This window comes from Bombina bombina, chromosome 2 (assembly GCF_027579735.1).
Source record: "Bombina bombina isolate aBomBom1 chromosome 2, aBomBom1.pri, whole genome shotgun sequence".
Classification (NCBI taxonomy): Eukaryota; Metazoa; Chordata; class Amphibia; order Anura; family Bombinatoridae; genus Bombina; species Bombina bombina.
Genome location: NC_069500.1, coordinates 89957317 through 89980328, shown reverse-complemented (window position 1 = coordinate 89980328; position 23012 = coordinate 89957317). Strand labels below are relative to the sequence as shown.

Here is a 23012-nt window from a genome sequence, read left to right as displayed (position 1 = left end):
GTGTAGGACTAATTTAAGTGGGGCTGCTGGACCTTGTATACTATTATGAAGCTGAAGTTGCACTGTCCGTCACACATATCTAAGCATTTATTGTGTTCCCCCTTTGAAATTCACTTTTCATTCTCAGATTTTTGATAAACTGCATCTTCTTATAAGGGGCACCATGACACTGTGTTTAGCAGCATGTTACAATATGTATAGTCACTAAATCCCCTCTGTGTAGAAAATGTTTTCTCAGACAAGCTCTTCTTGTCATTGATGGTGTTAATCCTTCTGAGTTGTATCTGTTCGGCTCTTACTGAGAGAGATCTATAGCAGTCCGGTTAGAATATGTCTAATGGTTAACTCTGTGCTAATGTATGCGATTTACTCCAGCCTTTAAAGTCCATGATACCTGAAGTCATTAATGCTAATACCAATTTCTGGTGTGTCAGTATCTGAATACAAGCTTGACCAATCTCTGTTTAAACAATATGTTTTGAGAGGTTGAAATCATGAGGGGAATAACCATATGTAAGTTAATATGTTAGAGTGAATATGAGCGGTGCTACTTAATACTTTACTGTGTGTTTACAAGGAGCAGCAATCTGCAGTAGAGTCACATGGGATACAAGCAATGTGATGTATAGCATTACACATGCTGTCCCTGCTCATGTGGGCTTGCACTCCCCATATAATTACCATTGATCAGCTTGCTATCTGCTGTTAGCCCTGGCTATGAGTGCAGCAATATATTGTTTTTGCAATGCACTGCAGCAGTCTCAGGAGGCAAGGGGTTAAACAGTCTTACAAGTATATTTCTGCTGCATAATAGTATTACTTTAAAGTAAAACTTAATGAGCTGATGCATCAAAATAAACTGCTTTTATTACACGTTAGTTCTTTATTTAAATTTGGGTAATGGATCAAGAATAAAGGGACATGATATCCAAATGTTGAAGCACATGAAAGTAATGCAGCATAGCTGACTAGAAAATATCACCTGAACATCTCTATGTAAAAAAAGGAAGACATTTTACCTCAAAATTTCCTATGTATTCACATCCCACTGTAAAGTGACTTTAAGCAGCCAATCAGGATGCTAGTCCCAGGACTGGCAAGGGAACGTGCATCTGTCATGGTATTTTCCTATTCAGTTTAAGGAAGTTTACTATGAAATCTCATGAGATCACAGCAAAGTAAAGCATGACCTCAGCACTGCTGATGCTGATTGTTCACAGAGCACTTACTCTGGTGTGCTAAAGAAATTTTGAGGTAAAATATCTTTCAAGTGATTTATCATATAGTTATGTCCTTTAAATTAGCAGTGTAGCTGTGAGATACAGAATTTACATACTACTAAAATTATATTGGCTGCAGTTGTGCTTTATATATGCTGTGATTTATGTTATGGTTAATTTGATTTTGTCATTGTAATATATATATATATATATTTTTTTTTAGGAGCTCTGTGAGTGAAACCTTAAGACTAGTCTCTGGAAGTCAACACACGGGTTCAGCAGGCTATGAGACAACACAACATTTCAATGACATCAAGGAGCATCTTCATGTAGTAAAGCGAGACATTGAACATTTAGTGCAGAAAAATTTGGTAAACTTCTATTTTTACATTTATAATACAGTTACATAAATAACTGAGACTATAACTGATATCTTCCTGTTCTGTATTTGCTCTAGCTTCCAGTACAGTTAACACACAGAATTAATTTGTAGCACTACACATGGAAAGCACTAAAGTGGCATAAAATAACAATAATACAAATGTAATGTGTTACAGCATTTTATTATTGCACTTCTGCTTGCACCGAAATGTGTGGTTTAATCCTGCAAAGGGTTAAAAATACCCAGCTCTGAATCAGCAATGCACTACAGGTGCTTTTTTTGCTTAATCTTATCCCAGAAGAGGTGAATATTTTAGTTACGATGTAGATCATGATGTACAAATAACTTCTTGTCCTAGAGTTTAATAGATCTAATCCAGCACCTATTCTATTTCAGGCCACAGGTTCTAGTCCTGTCAAGGCCTACTCCGCTTGTTATGTTTTTAATGTCCGTAAACTGGGTACCAATAAAGCAGGGCTTGAAAAATGAGTTTCAGACTTAGGATTCAATTAGAGATGTGGACAACCAGCTACATATTTAGAGAGGAGGAGTTCTGTATGTACATAAGTGGCTGGTTGTCCTTATCTCTGGTAGACATGTTTCTATGGATTTACCAAGCCTGCAATAAAGGCACATTAAAGCCCCTACCTTGCAAACCCTTCTTTTTTATTTCAAGTACTTGCCCCAGGAGAAAGTGCTAGTCTACAACTGCATTTAGTATTTTGCACAAAAAGCATCATGCTCCTGTTGTTACTTATGTATTGGTGCTGTATTAGCTGCAGACACACTGACAACTAATACGGAACCAATCTAGAAGTAATAGCATGGAAGTGAGTGTTTTTTTGAGCAGTGAAAAATGTTGGAGATAGCAGTGCTTTCCACACATTCTAAAGGACCATCATGGGGCTTTTGTTATGCAGTAAGTACTTGGTTTACACCTGAAAAGGGGGTTTTGTCTAAAAAAGAGGGGTTTGTAATGTACAGGCTTGTATTTCCCTTTAACTGTGCATTAATAAGTGTCGTTTATCAGCTGCCACTGATCATGTTTGAGGCCATAACTAAAAATGACTATTTCCTTCTTAAAACAGGGAAAGTCCACAGCTGCATTCATTACTTGTGGGAAATACAGATCCTGTCCACCAGGAGGAGGCAAAGACACCCCAGCCAAAGGCTTAAATACCTCCCCCACTTCCCTCATCCCCCATTCATTCTTTGCCTTTCGTCACAGGAGGTTGGCAGAGAAGTGTCTGAAGATTTCGGAGTTTTTCCTTAGGAAGGGTATCTGCCCTTCGAGATGGGACTGGAGTTTTAAGTAGTCTTGTCAGCCTCTCAGTGAGAGCATTGATGAAAGTTAGTCTGGATATGCAGGGAGAGTCTTTCTTCAAAACCATCCAGACTTATATTAACAGCTCATTAAGCAATCAGCGTTGACGAGTTTTCACTCAAGTCCATGTGAGAAGCGCTGCTAGAATCTGTCAAACTTGAAGGACCGCGTTACTGTTCCACGGCTTAGATTCCGGTAAGATCGTTTCATTTTTTTACACACATGTTAACGATAGAAGACAGGGTCACAGTGGGTCTCCTTTATCTTTATGGAATCAGGGGATTATTGAAAAGTGGGGTTTTTAAATCATATTTATGTGATTTTGGCTGCTTATGTGTAGAGACGTTTGGGCTCCTAGGCTGATACGGAACGTAGAGGTTATTTTTCATTTTGAGAGCTGCACAGTTTTCTTAAGCTGGCGCGCTTTTTCCTTAGCTGGGGCGGTCCTGCATGAGGCACCATGTGACCATGAGTGGTCACGTTGTTTTTCAATTTCCGATTCCTGACCGAGTATCTGCGGAGAGGAGCCAACTTCTCTACTTGTCTGGGTCATAAGGAGGTGGTGAGTGCCCCAGCCATTGGTGGTGGAAGGTGCCAGTTGTTTTTTCTATAATTTTAAATTAGACGAGTTATGAAGGATTCTGTTTTTTTTAGAGGGGGGTCCTTCTGATACAAAATTTGACACCTGTGTATATTGTGAGGAGGCCCGGGTAGCCCAGCCCTCTGTTATGTTTCGTATGCCGCATTAGGGTGTTCTCATAAACCAATGTGGAGATGTTAGAGACCACTGAGCCATCTGCCCCTGAAGATTCCTCGTCCCGTGAGGTGTGTTCCCTAGAATCTTCTGTTCCTACACATGCAGTTTCCCAGAGTACCGCTGCTCCTTCTCCTAAAGGGGGCTTTTTTCCACCAGAGGTTACTGCGCAGTTCCGCATGGCCATCTCTACGGCCTTAGTGATTTTACGTCTTCCTGCTTCATGCAAGCAAAGGGTTAATCCATGCACTCCTGCCCAGGAACCGTCGTGTAAGATGACGATTGTATCCAATAAGTCATCTGGGGATGCGGTTCCCTCTGAGGCTTCAGAGGTAGAACCTCCTGGGTCAGAGTTGCCTGACTTGATTCCTCCGACTGAGGAGAATTTAGCATTTAGATTTAGAATGGCACGCCTGCATTTACTTCTGAGAGAGGTTTTGGCGATGTTGGAGGTTCCCAGTACTCATCAGTTGAATCTCAGTCCTCTAAATCAGATAGCGATCTTGACTAGACGAGTGGAATGGATGGAGATCCTATTCCTTATCATCTAGATATATATTTTTTATTTGTTATTTAGAATCCCAGTTCTGAGCTCTATGGCGGGTTTGTGTCGTATGACAGGCTGGACCTGTTTTTGTTTGCGCACTCCTATGGCTATCACTTTTGTGAACTTGCCTATTTTCTTTGCTATTCCGTTTCGGATAGTTTTTTTTGTTTTTAGAGCTCTGGGTTATTGTAGAAACTTTTATTTTTATTTTTTTCCCTCTCTTGAGTTTGCATTTCGACAGAGAGAGGGAAGTTTTTTTTAAGCTGACTTTTAGAGTCATTGTCCTGGTACCTATCGCATGGTGAGAATATTTTGATTCCACTATTGGTGCATAGTCCAATAAGGGGAGGGAGCTTATTAGATCTCCTTTTTGAGGGATATTATAAGGTTCTCTCTACCTTTTTGTTCAGGGAGAAGGATATCTTTCCTGTCTCATCCTTCTGAGCAATTCCGGTTCTTAGGGACCGTTTCTTCCAGTACACCTACATCCTAGTGTTTTTTGGGGGGGATCTGGGGTTTATTGTGGCATTATCCTGCTTCCAGATTTTACGGTAGCTCCCGGGTCTTGGCGGTTCTGGTTTTCTTACCATCGCCTGCTAGTTGACTTTTAGGGATTTTTTCTTTTCGATCCTCAGAGTTGGATCTAGACCTGAGTTTCTGGTGTAGGCACCAGGGTGAACCGCTGGATGCTGATTTGGTCTTATAGACAGGAATTTTTTACCTTAGATCTTACGAAGTTAGAGTTTACCTCATCAGGTTTTGCCTTCCAGTTCCACTTCTGGCCTTCACTGGCGCTGTGGTGGAGGGTGAGGTATTCAGCCGAGGCCGAAACTTCGGCATGGCGTTGTTTTTTTAATCTGTCTTAGCAGACTTAAATGGAATAACAGTTGGGGGAATCAATCTCCAGTGTTCTGTCCAGATCTCCCTGTCCTGAGGGATTTTTCTTTTAGCTCTCCCGGGGCGATTTTGACTTTGTCACTTCCCCGTCAGTGGAGAGTGAGTGTCCTATGAAGGTCAGTGGATGTAGCTTCCTTCTGATTATTCCTATGGTTCCTCTGCCGAGCATACTGCTCTGAGGATTTGGTCTTTGGGACCTCTCTAATGGACCCTTACCGGTGCTTGGAAGGTTTATTTTAACTTTCTTCTTTTTGGCAATGTCACTCTTGTCGAGGATGGCCCGATCCTAGCAGGAGCAGGTGTCAGTGAGACTGATTGCTCCGTTTATGCCTGTGAGTTCGTATTCGTGGTTTAGGAGCTTCATCGCCATGGGAGTTTCCTTGTTTCAGGGATCTGATGGGTCAGGCCCAGTGTTCCCTCCTATGGCCAGTTTTGTGTGCGGCCCAGCAGTGAAACAGTTAATTAGGTAACCACACCCTGCAATTTGCAAACACTGCACAATGCAGATGGCAATGTATGGTACTCTTGTTAACTGTTTTACTACTGGGCTGCACACAAAACTGTCCTTAGAGGGAACACTGGTCAGGCCCCTTTGTGTCCTGGGATCTTATTCTTCTGAGGCGGAGTGCGAGATGTCACGTATTTTTTTCTGAAAGTTACAGTCCTTTCCTTCTGTGGGTAGCGGGTCCCTCGTCATCTATCTTAGGTGTGGAGGACCCCCCTTTGTTTGGAGGAGATGGATTGTCCTGGCTCTCTGCTGAGTTCCAGGTTTTTTTTTTCTTTTTTTCCAGGATGCTCTGGAGAAGGGCCTTCCTAGCTAGTTACTTGTTCGAGCAATCTTTCTTGGTGCAGTTGGCTGTACTAGCCTGATGGTTAGCTCTGCTGCCTAGCTAGCGGAAGGTTGCAGGTTGAATACAGCTGCAATTACTTGCCCTTTGAATGTGGGCTTGCAAGCAGTTTTTAAAGATACCCTGTTGGTTTTTCTGTTCCAGACATTCATTGAACTTCCAGGAGTTAAGTTTCTTTTGCTAGGGCGCTGGAGGGAGTTGCATTGGGTTACTTTTGTACCTTTGCGGGAGGCGGTTTTTTATTTTTTTTCTTCAGTGATCTCTGTAGATTGTTTTCTATGTGCCATAATCTCTGTGTTACAATCTTGCAACACATACTCCTTAAAGGGGTTTCCTTTATAATAGGGCTGTGTTATGAGATTTGTTAGTTTTTTTTCTGACTAAGATTGTTATTTTTCTATGTCCTATTCCTTTTCTAAATGGGAAAACGTTTTTCCCCTTTCGGGGAATCATGCCTTGATGTGCCTTTCAGACTACATTGGAATTGACAGTTTGTTTTCCATTATATATTCGTATCTGGGAAGTGCAAGGGTTTGGAGTCTTAGTTGACCTCCTTATTGTTAGTGGAGGAGTGTTTTTTCGCTTGACCTAGGAGACAGCGGAACTCTAGCCTCCTAAGGGGTTTATGGCTCAGTTCGAGAGCTGTGACGTCATCTTGGGTCTCTGGTATGAGATCTCTATGGTTCCGATTGTTGGGCGGCTGCTTGGTCCTCCCAGCATTCTTTTTTCTTTTACTTTTTGCTTCTGTTGAAGCAGCCTTCGGGAGAATGGGTTTGTTGCAGGCTGTTGTGCCCTCAGATATGGGCCGCCTCTTCTGTTTACCCTCAGTTAGCATTCAGTGTCCTCTGTAGCTTGGGTATAATTTCCCATAAGTAATGAATTCAGCTGTGGACTCTCCCTGTATTAAGAAAGAAAACATAAATTATGCTTACCAGATAATTTCCTTTCCTTCTGTACAGGTAGAGTCCACAGCTCCCGCCCGTGTTCTCTGATGGGCGGCCCTAAATTTAATTTGTTTCTTCTGGCACCTTTTTCCCCCTGATATTTTTCCTACTGTTCCTTGTTCCTTTGGCAGAATGACTGAGGGATGAGGGAAGTGGGGGAGGGCCTTTGAATGGGGTGGCCAGGTTCTGTATTTCCCACAAGTAATGAATGCAGCTATGGTCTCTCCCTGTTCGGAAGGAAAGGAAATTATCTGGTAAGCATTATTTTATGTTTTTTTGTGGAGAAAGCACTATATAAATTAATTATATATAGTATGTATGTATATAAGTGTGTGTATATATATATATATATGTGTGTGTGTGTGTGTGTGTGTGTATGTATATATGTGTGTGTGTATATATATATATATATATATATATATATATATATACATATATGTGTATGTATATATGTGTGTGTATGTATATATATATATATCTATATATAATGTGTGTGTGTATATGTGTGTGTGTGTGTATATATATATATATATATATATATATATATATATATATATATATATATATATATAATATATAGGTGAAGGAAGGCACTCACTGGTCTTTTTTCATCAAAAGTTTATTTAATCAAGCGTGACGTTTCGGGGACACACTCCCCTTCCTCAAACAAACACAAACCAACAATGACTGAAAATATATAGCCAAACAAGCCCCTCCCCCAGTGAAAAATTGCGCCAAAAATGGTTACCATGGTGATCCTCAACGACAAAGAAATCCCTAATGAATTCCACATACAATGCAAGTGTTAAACAGCTGCTCATCATACAAGCAGTACATTTTAAGCAAACATATCAGAAACATATAGTGAATATATAAAGAGAGCGCATATCAACATACTCATATGTGTACCATAATACAATAAAATATAGTGAATATACAAAGAGAGCACATATCAAACATACTCTTATGTGTACCATACTAAATAAAATGTATAACAAGAAATCTACATGTGTTGTAAATACCCATGTGTCCCCTAACACATATTCTTAATCACTGTGTACTGTATAATATTGTGAAATGTGCACTTGTGTTCAATTTATAGAGTCAGCCCAATGGACACAGATCAAATTGAATAGTCAATAAAAAATTAAATGAAATCATCTTTAGGGCAAAGCATAGTCTAGTAGGAGCAACAGACAGCGTCATCAAACCCTGTTTCTATCTTAAGGGATACAGAATATAAACACGGTATAGTGAATGAGCTGTATCAATGGGATACTACGTATCTCATAACCACCCTTGCAAAAGTAAAAGACCGTTATAGTCAAACGTCTACAATCAACATAGGGAATTCTATATACAATAAATGTCAATGTACCTGATCGTACTTCAGATCTGTAATGGCGAACTGTTTGTCCTAGATGCACACACCCGGCTCAGTGTGTTGACGTCATAAGCCGACTAGCCTCACAAAGTAAATGGTTGCCACAGCAACGATACGCAACCAGGCTAGTGGCGAAAGTATAAATTGGGAATCCTATTGCCAGCCGAACGCCTAGGCAAGCGACCCAGATTATAATATAGAAAATAAATAATTAATAATTAATACTCACTCCCCAGTGTAAAACAACTATGTTCACCAGGTACTAGCCACATAGATTATATGTGTGAGTATAAGTCCCAGATCGATCAAGACTTAGCAGCAGATCCCTTCACAGTGACTGTTAAACCATAGCACCTGAATAAGTACATATATAAAGTCTGCCCAAAGTAAATACATACATAGATAAAGGAGCCAAACAGCATCACAAATGATGCCAAATAAGAATCAAGAGTGGATGGAGAAATAAAGAAACAAACAAGAGTGGATGGGGAAACAGAAAAAAAGAGAAAAAATAAAATAAAAGGATGAAAAGTGAAATAAAAATAAAATGAAAGAATGAAACACAAACCATAAAGCCAAAAGAGATATACAAAATGTAAAGTAAATAAAATGTGGAATAAAAGACAAAATAAATCTATAAATAAATAAATAAAATACCTAATGAAGGAATAGATGACAGAGAGGGGAGAGAACCACATCAGAACCAGGGAAGAGGGAGGAAAAGAAGAAGAAAGACACATACAAAAAAGAGTGGAAGTATAAGAATAAAGCAATAGGGAAAGAGAAGAGATAAGAAATAAAGAAATGAAAAAGAGAAAAGGAAGAATACAAGATCTGAGCAAGAATAAAGACTGGATCATCGACTCACTGGCCACACCATATATGTGTATGTATTTACTTTGGGCAGACTTTATATATGTACTTATTCAGGTGCTATGGTTTAAAAGTCACTGTGAAGGGATCTGCTGCTAAGTCTTGATCAATCTGAGACTTATACTCACACATATAATCTATGTGGCTAGTACCTGGTGAACATAGTTGTTTTACACTGGGGAGTGAGTATTAATAATTATTTATTTTCTATATTATAATCTGGGCCGCTTGCCTAGGAGATATATATATATATATATATATATATATATATATATATATATATATATATATTATTTATTTATGCTTGTTTGAACTGTTTTAGACCCCGATACTGAACAGTTGGTATAAAATTGATCACCTCTCCTTTTACAATATAGCAAATCCTTCTGCACATCATTATTTACATTTCAGATATTCTAGTGATTATTAACTATGATCCATTTTTAAGGCTTTTGTTTTCATATTGGCATCATTACACGTGTCTGCTGCAGACTCTGCTTACTTAGTGAATTATGTTCCAAAGCTCTAATAACCCATATGTAGTGGGGGGACTTTCAACACACATTCTGAGGATACCATCAAGTCAAACCATGTAGGATTTAAACCCAAGTTCATCTTTTACCCCACTAGAGTAAGAGGCCCCATCTTGGAGGCATTTCATCGCTGAGTAGAAGAGGATCTAATTAAGCTCTCAGAGCAACCTCACAAGATAACACCCAACCTGAGCCCAGCTTACAAATTGGCACTAGAACAGTTAAGTAAAAGGGAGGATATTGTAATCAAACAGGCAGTCAAGGGGGGCTGTATAGTCGTGATGGGAAGAGATGATTACGTCACAGAGGCCTTACGACAGTTAACTGACACACAAGTATACAGAGAGTTGAGATATAATCCCACTGAGAGGTTTGGAATTGAGCTGAGACATTTATTGGATGATGGTCTGATGAAGGGACTTATTGACTCTGAAACTTTTGAATACTTGATGCTACAAAAAACAGTTATTCCTATATTCCATCACCTCCCCAAGGTTCATAAAACCTTGGTGGGGGTGAAAATAAGACCGATAGTATCGGGTATAGGATCATTATTGGAGAAATTATCAGGTTGGATTGACTCCCTCCTACAACCCATCATCCATCTTCTACCGTCTTATCTCAAAGATACCACCCACCTTAAACAAATTATAGAAAATTTTGAATGGGATATTGATTGTAAGTGGTTGGCGGTGGACGTGGTAGGCCTCTACTCAGCTATTCCACATGAGCACGGCATAAAGGCCGTGAAATATGTTACAACACTTTATTAACTATCATGTGGATTTAATTGAGTCTATAGTGGAGACACTCACGTTCCTCCTGACCCATAACTATTTTAAATTTTAACAAACTTTTTATCTCCAGAGATGTGGGACAGCAATGGGGGCAAAATTTACCCCTTCATATGCCAACATGTTTATGGGTTGTTGGGAGCTGTCCCACGTCTTTAGAGATAAAAACCCATTCAGAGACAAGATTAGATCATATAAGAGATTCATTGACAATCTCCTTTTTGTTTGGGTGGGAGAGGTTGCTGAGACACAAGACTTTATGACCTATCTCAATTCCAATGAGGTGGGCCTGGTGTTTACCTCACACGTTGAAGTTGACACTATACCCTATTTAGATGTGAAACTTAAAGGTGATATGAGTGGAAAAATATTTACCACTCTTTATCGGAAACCTATTGCATCCAACTCCTTGCTTAATGCCAGGAGTAACCATCCTCGTCATACAGGATTTGGCGTGGCCAAGGGGCAGTTCATGAGAATTAAGCGGAACTGCTCCTTGGAAGAAGACTTCAATAAGGAGAGCGAAGAATTAAAGCGGCTCCCGACTGAGAGGGGTTATTCACGAAAAGTGATTAACAGAACATACCTGGAAGAATGGATCGTAAAAACATGTTGAGGGGCACACACAATATGCCAGACCATACCAGGAGAGGTTATGACACAAAGAAACCAACACTAGTCACTACTTACAGCCTTCAGTTCAATGACATTACTGACATAGTTGACAAACACATGCCGATTCTTACAGCAGAAGACGGCTTAAAGGAATATGTGTCCAATGGATGTAACGTTGTATCACGGCGAGCACGCACAATAGGTAATTTGGTAGCACCTAGTGTACTTAGGGACAAGGTCAAGACCAACAGTAGCTGGTTGAGTGTGAAAGGGCATTTCAAATGCCACTACTCCAGATGCATAGCATGCCAATATAGCAAGGTTACCTCTAGCTTTCAATCAAAGACGACAAATCGGGTCTTTGATCTTGCCAACTGCACTAACTGTAGGACCACCTTTGTGATCTATTTGGTGGAATGTACATTGTGCAATGGGCAGTATGTCGGATGCATGACTAGGGACGCACGTTCCAGCATAAGAGAATACCTTAATATCAGGCAGGATGTAATGGCAGCCAATCATGTCCATGATTAAGGAACCATCCGAAACATGTAGGGCTGATTGGGTCCTAGCCATGAGAAACCTGCATTTTTGTTTTTAAGTTTTTGTTGCCATTGTTTGTGTGATTTTACCTATCTTCACATGGAGGAATAAATGAGTAGGATTTTTTTTGAGGATCGCTGTGTTTTTTCATTTTCTTCTGTTACATATGTAGTGCTGTCTGAATTAAAAATAAGTAGCACTGGATTATTTTTCTGTGACTTTGTATAATTTTATTCATTTACTTTTCTTAATAAAGGTCTAAGTTTGACCAAAAAAAGACTGTTTCAATTTCAAGTGCAACACAAGAGCTGATTTTTAAGAAGCAAAAACACTAATAAAATGTTCTTTTTTTAATTTATTTTTTCTCCTGTAGCCACATGAAAAACAGAAATGTCCAGATTTACCTCCATTCCCCTCTTGTTTAACTACAACACATTTCTTAGTATTTGTAGCAATACAGACAGTGTTATTTGCTGGCTACATTATGTACAAGTAAGTATTCTATTTGTCATCCGATCACACTGCTTTATACTAAACTGTCTACTTAATCTTGTATACGTGTCTAGCGTATTTATCTTGTCTATTTGCCTACCTACATTATTGATCCTAGACTACTGTGTGTTTACCCTGCAAAGGAGTTAAACACACAGTAGAAATTTCACTTGGGACTCGCAAAGCACTTTTGATCCCAAGCAGAAAAAACCACTGATCAAGTCAGCAGTGCTAGTTTCACATCTGAGTAACGCTGTTGATTGCTTCATCTGCATTTTCCGTTCAGAACCAGCAGTGCTCTGCGAGTCCCGAGTAGTATTTGTACTGTGTGTTAAACCCCTTTGCCGAAGTTAAACATACAGTAGTCTTGGGTCGATAGTCTTAAAACGGATTAAAGCATGTCATTTTTTCTAACTTAATGACAATTTCAATTTATTAACCTGTTCTGCATTTCTTTCTGTAATTATATTAAAGTAGCTAGAACTGACGAAAAATAGCTGTGTATCTTTAGAATAGATGTATTTATTAAAGGGACAGTCTACACCAGAATATTTATTGTTTTGAAAGCTAGATAATCCCTTTTATTACCCATTCCCTAGTTTTGCATAACCAACACAGTTATATTAATATACTTTTCACCTCTGTGATTACCTTGTATCTAAGCCTCTGCAGACTGCCCCCTTATTTCAGTTCTTTTGACAGACTTGCATTTTAGCCAATCAATCTGGCTCCTCGGAACTCCATGTGCGTGAGCACAGTGTTATCTATATGAAACACATGAACTAACACCCTCTAGTGGTGAAAACTGGCAAAATGCCCTGAGATGAGAGGCGGCCTTCAATGGCTTGGAAATTAGCACATGAACCTCCTAGGTTTAGCTTTCAACTAAGAATACCAAGAGAACAAAGCAAAATTTGTGATAGATGTAAAATTTGAAAATTGTTTAAAATTGCATGCCCTATCTGAATAATGAAAGTTTGTTTTGGACTAGACTGTCCCTTTTACATAGAACACCATTAAAAGAGTATTTTAGATTTATGCTAATATATAATAAATGTATCTCTTCCAAACTGAAACGCGCATAGAGTTGCATCCTCAGCTAATGGAAACCGTACTTCTTGGCTTTGTGAATGCTTCTGAACCAAAACTCAAAGGCTAATGTTGCAGCTCTATGTGATTGGATGTCACTATAAATATTAGTTTGTAGTGAGTGGTTTGTAAAAAAAATAAATGTTTTAATGATAAAGTTTCTTGCTTTAACATTTTAGATCTTTTTTTTTTTGTTTAAAAGATAGATAATGCCTTTACTATGCATTCTCCAGCTTTGCATAGCAAACATTGTTATATTAATTTAATTAATTTCCTCTAAGATTGTATGTTTCTAAGCTCCTACAGGCCACTCTTTGTCTCAGTACCTTTTTTTTTTTAGCTTTTTACAATCTTTTACTAAAGCCAAACAGTGATAGTTTGTGTGTGCCATATAGATAACATTGTGCTCTCTTGTGTGGAGAATGATAATAGGTTCACAACAACCAGCACTAATTGGCTACAAAAGCACTGAGATAAGGTGCATTCTGCAGGGACTTAGATACTGGTAATCATAAAGGTAAAAAGCATATTAAGTTAACAGTGTTGGTTATGCAAAACTGGGGAATAGTAAATAAAGGGACTATCTATCTTTTTATACAATAACAATTATATAGTAGACTGTCCCTTTAAAGGGACACTGGACCCAATTTTTTTCTTTCATGATGCAGATAAAGCATGAAATTTTAAGCAACTTTCTAATTTACTCCTATTATCAATTCTTCTTCGTTCTCTTGCTATCTTTATTTTAAAAGCAGGAATGTAAATCTTAGCAGTCAGCCCATTTTAGGTTCAGCACCATGGATAGTGCTTGCTTATTGGAGGCTTACATTTACCCACCAATAAGCAAGCATAACCCAGGTTCTCAACCAAAAATGGTCCGGCTTCTATGCATCACATTCCTGCTTTTTAAATAAAGATGGCAAGAGAACGAAGAAAAATTGATAATAGGTGTAAATTATAAAGTTGCTTAAAATTTCATGCTCTATCTGAATCATTAAAGAAAAAAAAATGGGTTTAGTGTCCCTTTAAGTATAGTAATTACTGTGAACTTATGAACTACATATCTAAGCAGAATTCAGAAACACAGGGAAGAATAAGGGGGAGAAGGAAAAAATGCTTGCTGAAAAATAAAGCAGAAGGTTAAAAAAGTAGAGTACTCCCAGTGTTTCTCAACTCCATCCTCAAATACCCCTAACGGGCCAGATTTCTTTCCTAAGATACAGTGAGTCCACGGTTTCATCAATTACTGTTGGGAATAGCACTCCTGGCCAACAGGAGGAGGCAAAGAGCACCACAGATAAACTGTTAATGGGACATTAAACCACAAAATTGTATTTTATTATTTAGATAGAGAATACAATTTTAAAAAAGTTTCCAATTTACTTCTATTATCAAATTTGCTTCCTTCTCATGTTTTTCTTTGTTGAAGAGATACCTAGGTAGGTAGCGTGCACATGCCTGAAACTCTACATGACCGGAAATAGTACTGCCATCTAGTGCTCCTGCTAATGTATAACATTGTTAAAAAACTGCTGCCATATAGTGCTGTAGACACGTGCACACTCATGAGCTTACATTCCAGCTTTTCAACAAACGATAACAAGAAACATAGATAACAGAAGTAAATTGAAAAGTTGTTTAAAAGTCTGTTCTATCTGAATCATGAAAGAAAAAACTTGGGTTTTCTGTCTCTTTAAGTATCACTTCCCTTCCCACAACCCCCAGTCATTCTCTTTGCCTGATGTGCAAGGAGGAGGTATAACTGGTGTCTGGAGATTGGATGCATTGCCTTTTCCGATTCCAATTTGGTAGAGACTCCTTTGAGCAGATCCATGACAGAATTAAGGCTCTTTAGCTAGCCAATTCCTTATTTCTGATGCTACCAAGCAATTTCTGATGGGAGTCAAGATATCTGGCTTCCCTGTACTAGCCCGCAGGGCGTTATGGACAGTGGATTTTTCCTCTGAGTCCAAGTTTCTAGTACATCTGTACAAGAGTAAGACCTTGTTTAGTCCTGATCGCACAGGAATAGTTCTGATATTAAAGGAGTTTGCCCCCAATCCGGGATTAGTCCAAGTGGGGGGTTGATTCTCTCTGTCGTCAAACATGGATATGAGATGTCCCAGAGAGTCTGTGGACATAGTACTTCAGGGTTTCTACGTAGTAGTCATTCCTTCTCTGCCTGAGGCAGGTTACACCTCTCAATTTTATCTACAGGCCAAATAATTGAGACATTTTTGTGGTGTGTTTGGGTGTTCTCTTCCCTGTGAGGGATAGTTCCAGTTCCTGTAAGAGAACAGGGCCTAGGATTTTATCATTCCTCTTTGAGGTTCCCGAATAGGAGGGAATTTTCACTCTATAGTAGACCTTAAGTGTCTCAACAGGTTGTCTCAGGGCACCGTTCTTCAATTGGAAACTAGTGGTTCCTTTCTTCCTTTAAAACTAGGAGGGTCATTTCATAGTGACCATAGTCCTGGAGGACGCGTATTTGCAGGTTCCTGAGATTTGCCTTTCTGTCGCAAACTTTCAGTTTGTGGCTCAACCTTTGGCCTTGCCATGGTTCTCAGAGGGGCTGAATTGGCAGGGATCACGTTTCAGGGAATTGCTGTTGTGCCATTCCTGGACTTCATAATGGTTCAGGCGCCATCTTTTCAACAAGCAAACTCTCATACTGAGATATTGTTGTCTTTCTTCATTCCTTGATAGGAAGTGAATCTGAAAATGAGTTCCATTGGTCCAGCTACAGAGGTAGTTTCTTAGGGACCAGATTAGTTTCCTTCTCTTTGAAGATATTTTTGACAGAGGTCAGGAAATAGATGATTTTTTCCTCTTTCGGCACTCTACGGTTTGGCCCTTTAGGGGCCCAATGTATGGAATGGTCTGATGATTGCTTCATTGGACATCATCCCTTTGTTCGATACATCTAAGAGTCTGCGGTTATGCATGTTCAAATAGTAGACCGAGGATGTTCTGGCTCTGTCTTGGAGGATAGATCTAGATCTGTCGACATGAGATTCTTCCCTGTGATTTAGAGAGGGGCATTAGTAATAGAGTGCTCGCTTTGCGTGCGAGATGTAGCAGGAGCGTTGCCTGCATTCTCCAGAATATTTTGGGTTTCTCAGGAGCATCTGTCTCGGGCACATGCTTCCGGAGACCTTCCTGAGTAATAGTCACGGTCGCTAGCCTGTTGGGTTGGTGACTATGGATTTGGGAGGAGCTTGCTCTCCATATCACCATCTTGGAGTGGAGAGCAATCTACAATGCTCTGACGGCTTGGCCTCAGTTGTCTTATCTGGTTTTTCAGGTTCTAGTTGCAATTTCTTCTCAGTGGTTTACATTAACCACCTGGGAGGAACCTGGAGTTCCTTTGCCATGATTGGCGTGGATTGTTTTGTGGGAGGACACTCGCATTCTAGTTTATCCACTATTCACATTTCAGTGTATACAGGGAGCAGACTTCTTGAGCTGTTAGTTTTTTTTTTTTTTTCATCCCGGGAGTGGGTTTTCCCGGAGGTGTTAACTCTCACATGGGGGGTGCTGTAGTTGGAGATGGCAGTACGCCAAGTTTCCAGGTTATGTTTAGGGTCAGATTTCTGCATTTTCTTTTTTTTACACAAGTGTCTGGCAGATGTGCCAGACGTGTATACTTTTGTCAGACCCTGGTTAGTATCAGGCCTGTGTTTAAGTCTTTTGCTCTTCTTGGAGCTTTAACCTTGTTTTAAGGTTTTTGCAGCAGGCTCAGTTTGAGCCTTAGCATTCCATAAGACTTTAAATCTTTTTCTTGGAATTTTCTTTTTTACTATATCTTCTGCTCTGAGAGTTCAGGTACTCTCGGCTTTGCCGTGTGATTTGCTTTATATTTCAGATAAGGCGTTTTTTTTATCCTAAGTGGAAATATTGTTTGGGAATTGTTGTTCCCTCTCTGTGTCCTCATTCTTATCTTTTGAGGTACGTGTGTGCACAATTTGGATGTTATGCGGCCTTCTATTTTTGTTTGTTTTCTCTTTATCAGAAAATTACTGCTACTTCTCTTTTCTCTGGTTGAGAAGTTGAATTTGTTTGCTTTCTTTTTTTAAGACACGATGAGTCCACAGATCATCTTAATTACTAATGGGATATGCACCTCCTGGTCAGCAGGAGGAGGCAAAGAGCACCACAGCAGAGCTGTTAAATAGCTCCTCCCTTCCCTCCCACTCCAGTCATTCTCTTTGCCTGCGTTAGTGATAGGATGAGGTAAAGTGAGGTGTTAGTTTTAGATTCTTCAATCAAGAGTTTATTATTTTTAAAGTAGTGTAAGATTGTGCTGCTTTGTTCTAGGGTGTAGCTGTAATCCATATCAGTCTCTACAGTAGAGCTTTTGGTGGCTTTAGAGCAATGGGAACTTGTGGGACATAATTCTCACTGCGCCTCCCATACATTTATGCTGCCCTAACCCTGATAGCCTAAACAAGATTACTCAGGCTTTATCTTTCTCCACAGGGCTATGGGAGGTGCGAGGACCTACTGAGCTGCCCTGCTGTTGGGCAGAATTAAAAGGTAAGTGCTGACTTTTTATTCTGGGTCTGGGGATAAGATCTCATAAGAAGTGGAGCACTTTAATGTATGGGGCGTAGAGACTCCTATTTGTAGAGGAGGACAATTTATACAGCACCTTATTAGCAGGCACTGGGGCTGAGGAGAGATTAGGACTTTTTCACTATGAGCTTGTTTCTCTGGGTCTGTACAAGAAATGAGGAAACGCTCAGTATGAGGTGAATGCTTAGAAGTTGCTGGCTAGCAAGGGACAGACCCATTTTGGCTGCAGACTTTCAGTATGTTTATTTTACTGTCGGCAATAGATCCATTTTCTATAATAATGGCGATCGAAATTTCGCCTTGACAATGCCCACGATGGGCGGAGCTTTGAGTGGCGCCAACTTGGCGTTCAGTCTGCTTATTTTACTATCGGCAATAGATACATTTCTATAGTAATGAGGATTTCGCCTTGATAACACCCACGATGGGCGGGGCTTCGAGTGGCGCCAATTTGGCTTGCACACTCTGCTTCTACTCTTTTTTTTTTTTTTGCCAACATGTACTTCCTTCTAGTACAGAAGGATAAGGGCAGTGGTTAGTGAGCTGCGTGAGAACCGGACAGCACTACTATGCTGTATCTGGGTTTTTGGGTCTGCAGAAATAAAATGCATTTGTAGACACAGTAGCATATTTTATGTTTTTAATTGTTGCATAAAAGATTACATCTGTTTATGTGTACATTTGAGTACCGTTAAACTTCCTCTACATGCAGAAATAAATGTGATGTTTTAACATTTAAAGACACAGTAACATCTTTTATGTGTTAAATGTTTACTAAAACAACTGTTGTTTATGTGTACATTAGAGTACCGCTCACTTTTCCCCTACATGCAGAAATATGATGTTTTTAACATTTAAAGACAGTAACATTTTTTTATGTTTTAAATGTTTCATAAGGATTACAACTGTTTATGTGATAATTCGTTTTTGAAGCAAGAAAAAATGTGTAGTTTCAGCATTTAAAGACACAGTAAAATCTTTTCTGTTTTAAATGTTTAATAAAAAAAAAATTTCAACTGTTTATTTTTTTTATTTTTGAACAAGAGGTCCTGCTAGATGCTTTTTGTAAAGTTAATGCCCTGATGCCGATGTGAATACACAATCTTTTCTGTTCTTCTAGGTGAAGAATGTTAGGTTGTTCAGATAGACTTGTTCTGAGCCAACTCCTTTTTAAGGCATATACTGTTTAAGAATCTATTAATAAGGTTCAATTTATGCCGCAAATCTCTCCTCAAGTGTCTCAATGTTGAAGCCCTCACAGGCAGTGCTCTGCGATTTATCTCCTTCTGGAGTTACTTTGCCATTTTTCCCCATGCTGCGGGGTTGGTGCAAAAGGAAATGGGTTACATCAGTGAATACGTTTTTCCGAATGTTTCTTCCCTGAAAACTGAAAAGGAAGATTCTTCGGTAGTGTCTGAGGAAAACATCTCGGTAATTCATTTATCTGAAGTAATTTCATTCAAGTTTAACCTGACATACCTCCATTTATTAATTAGGAGGCTTGGAAAACCGTTCCCAAGGGGGAAGGAGACTTTTCCACCTTAGCTAAGAGATCTACTATTCCCATACAGGATAGTTGTGGCTTCAAAGACCCTATGGAAAGAAGTTAGAGGGTCTATTCAATAAGATGTATGTACAACAGGGCTTACAGGCAGCCAGCTGGGTACATTGCTTCTGTCACTAGTGCGGTGGCATTTTGTTTAGAGGACGGAATCTTCCTTAGATGAAATCCAGGATAGGATAAAAGCTCTTAAACTAGCTAATTCCTTTTATATGGATGTCTCCCTTCAAGTTATCAATTTGGGAGCCAAGATTTCGAGTTTCTCTTTTCCAACTCGCAGAGCCTTATGGTTAAAACCTTGGTCTGCGAATGTGTCCTCTCAGTCTAAACTGCTGGCTATCCTTACAAGGGGAAGACTTTTTTTCTTTTTGGGACCTGGCCTGTCTGAGATTATCTCTGATATCTCGGGTGGTAAGGGTCATCTTTTCCCGCAGGATAAGAGAGACAAACAGACAAAACGGACGAGAGAGCAATTTTCGTTCCTTTTTGGAATTTCAAGGGAAGTTCTTCCTTTACTCTCTCCAATCAGGAACAGACTAAGCCTACATGGAGATACAATCCATAAAGCCTGCTGTTGAATTAAGGACAGCATGACGGGCATGCCCCTATCCGGGACCGGATCTTGTAGGGGGCAGTTTTTCCTTCTTCGCTCAGACTTGGGTTGAGATGTTCTGGATCTCTAAGTATTGAAATATTTTAGATCTCAGAAGTCTAAACAAACTTCTCAGGGTACCGTCCTTCAAGATGGAAACTATTTGTTCCATTTTTCCTTTGACCCGAGAGGGTTAAGTTCTAACAACAGTGGATGAAAGGATGTGTACCTACATGTTCCCATCCACTGGGATCATCCAAAGTTCCTAAGGTTTGTCTTTCTGCAGCAATGGACATCATCCCGTTTGCTCGGTTCCATCTCTGACCTCTGCAGTTTAATATGCTCAGGTAATGGAACAGAGATTATGCGGATTTGTCTCGAATACATTTGGAGCAGGAGACAAGGGATTTTCTTCAATAATGGTTGTCTCTGGATCATCTTTTCCAGGGACCCTGCTTTCGCAGACCATCTTGGGTGCTTGTGACAACAGACACCAGCCTTCTAGGGTCCCCTAATAGGCTCAGGGAGTGTGGACTCAGTCAGAGTCTGTTCTTCCTATAAACATCCTGGAGCTGAGAGCGATCTTCAATGCTCTTCTGGTCTGGCCTCAGTTAGCCTTGGTTCAGCTTATTAGGTTCCAGTTGGTCAACATAACTTCAGTGGCTTACATCAATCATCAGGGAGGAATGAGGAGTTCCTTAGCGATGACAGAGGTAACTAAGATAATTCAGTGGGCGGAGGCCCATTCTTGTTGGTCGACGATCCACATCCCAGGGGTGGACAACTGGGAGGCAGATTTTCTGAACAGGCAGATTTTTCATCCGGGGGAGTGGGTACTCCACCCGGAAGTTCTCTACAGCCTCATTCTCAGGTGGGGTCAGCCGGAATTAGACCTCTTGGCATCTCGACAGATTGCCAAGCTCCCGAGATTCGGGTCGAGGTCCAGCGACTCCCAGGCGGAACTGATAGATGCTGTGGTTGTTCCTTGGACCTTAAGTCTAGCATACCAAATTCCTCCGTTTGTGCTTCTTCTTCGAGTCATTGTTCGGATCAAGCAGGAGAGGACATCAGTGATCCTCTTTGTTCCTGCTTGGCCTCGCGGGATTTAGTATGCGGATCTGGTAGATGTCATCTCTGCCACTGTGGAGACTTCCGTTGAAGAAGGACCTCCTAATTCAAGGGTCCTACTTTCACCCAAATCTAGTTTATCTGAGGCTGACTACTTGGAGATTGAACACTTAATCTTGTCTAAGCGGGGGTTTTTTTCTAACTCGGTCATAGTGACCATGATTCAGGCTAGCAAGCCTGTAACTAAAAAGATTTACCGTAAGATATGGCATTAATATCTCTTTGGTGTGAATCCAAGGGCTCCTCATGGAGTAGAGTTAGGATTCCTAGAATTTTGTCTTTTCTCCAAGAAGGTTTGGAGAAGGGCTTATCGACTAGTTCCCTAAAGGGTCAAATCTCGACATTATCTATTTTGTTACACAAACGTCTGGCGGAGGTTCCGGATGTACAATCATTTTGTCAGGCCTTGATCAGGATCAGGCCTGTGTTCAGACCAGCTACTCCTCCATGGAGTCTGAATTTAGTTCTTAAACTTCTTCAAGGGGCTCCGTTTGAGCCTATGCATTCCTTTGATATTAAGTTGTTATTTTGGAAAGTTTTATTTCTTGTTGCTATTTCCTCTGTTTGTAGAGTCTCAGAGCTCTCGGCATTGCAGTAGGAGTCTTCTTACCTTATTTTCCATTCAGATAAGGTACTTTTATGTACTACATTAGGATTTCTTCCTAAGGTTGTTCCTGATCGGAACATTAATCAGGAGATTAAGTTCCTTCCTTGCGTCCTAATCCCTTTTCAGAAGGAACGACTCTGTACAATTTGGACGTGGTCCGTGCTTTAAAGTTTTCTCCTGCAGGTGACTAAGGATTTTCGTCAGTCTTTTCTTTGTTTGAGGTTTTCTCAGGAAAACATAAGGGACAGAAGACTATGGCTACTTCTTTCTTTTTGACTGAAGAGTATCATACATTTTGCATATGAGACTGCTGGACAGCAGCCTCCAGAGAGAGTTAAGACTCATTCCATGAGGGCTGTTGCTTCCTCATGGGCATTCACGAATGAAGCTTCTGTGGAACAGATTTGCAAGGCTGCAACTTGGTCCTCTCTTCACACTTTTTCAAAGTTCTTCAAATTTGATACTTTTATTTCGGCTGAGGCCGCTTTCGGGAAAAACATTATATGTAAGAACTTACCTGATAAATTCATTTCTTTCATATTAGCAAGAGTCCATGAGCTAGTGACGTATGGGATATACATTCCTACCAGGAGGGGCAAAGTTTCCCAAACCACAAAATGCCTATAAATACACCCCTCACCACACCCACAATTCAGTTTAACGAATAGCCAAGAAGTGGGGTGATAAGAAAGGAGCGAAAGCATCAAAAATAAGGAATTGGAATGATTGTGCTTTATACAAAAAAATCATAACCACCACAAAAAAGGGTGGGCCTCATGGACTCTTGCTAATATGAAAGAAATTAATTTATCAGGTAAGTTCTTACATAAATTATGTGTTCTTTCATGTAATTAGCAAGAGTCCATGAGGTAGTGATGTATGGGATAGCAGATACCCAAGATGTGGAACTTCCACGCAAGAGTCACTAGAGAGGGAGGGATAAAATAAAGACAGCCAATTCCACTGAAAAAGATCCACAACCCAAATCAAAAAAATGAAATAATAAGCAGAAGAATCAAACTGAAACAGCTGCCTGAAGTACTTTTCTACCAAAAACTGCTTCAGAAGAAGAGAAAACATCAAAATGGTAGAATTCAGTAAAAGTATGCAAAGAAGACCAAGTTGCTGCTTTGCAAATCTGATCAACAGAAGATTCATTCCTAAAAGCCCAGGAAGTAGAAACTGACCTAGTAGAATGAGCCGTAATCCTTTGAGGCGGGGACTTACCCGACTCTACATAAGCATGATGAATCAAAGACTTTAACCAAGATGCCAAAGAAATGGCAAAAGTCTTTCTGAAACCTTTAGTA

The 23012-nt window shown here is 39.9% G+C and overlaps 1 protein-coding gene across 1 annotated transcript in view; it reads left to right on the top strand.

The window, feature by feature from the left end:
* LMAN1 (lectin, mannose binding 1) overlaps positions 1-23012 on the top strand; it is a 99909-nt gene that overhangs the window by 69532 nt on the left and 7365 nt on the right. The window contains exons 11-12 of the mRNA XM_053701171.1: positions 1444-1591; positions 12032-12150. Coding sequence (XP_053557146.1) covers positions 1444-1591; positions 12032-12150 — 267 coding nt within the window. The remainder of the gene's footprint in view (positions 1-1443; positions 1592-12031; positions 12151-23012) is intronic.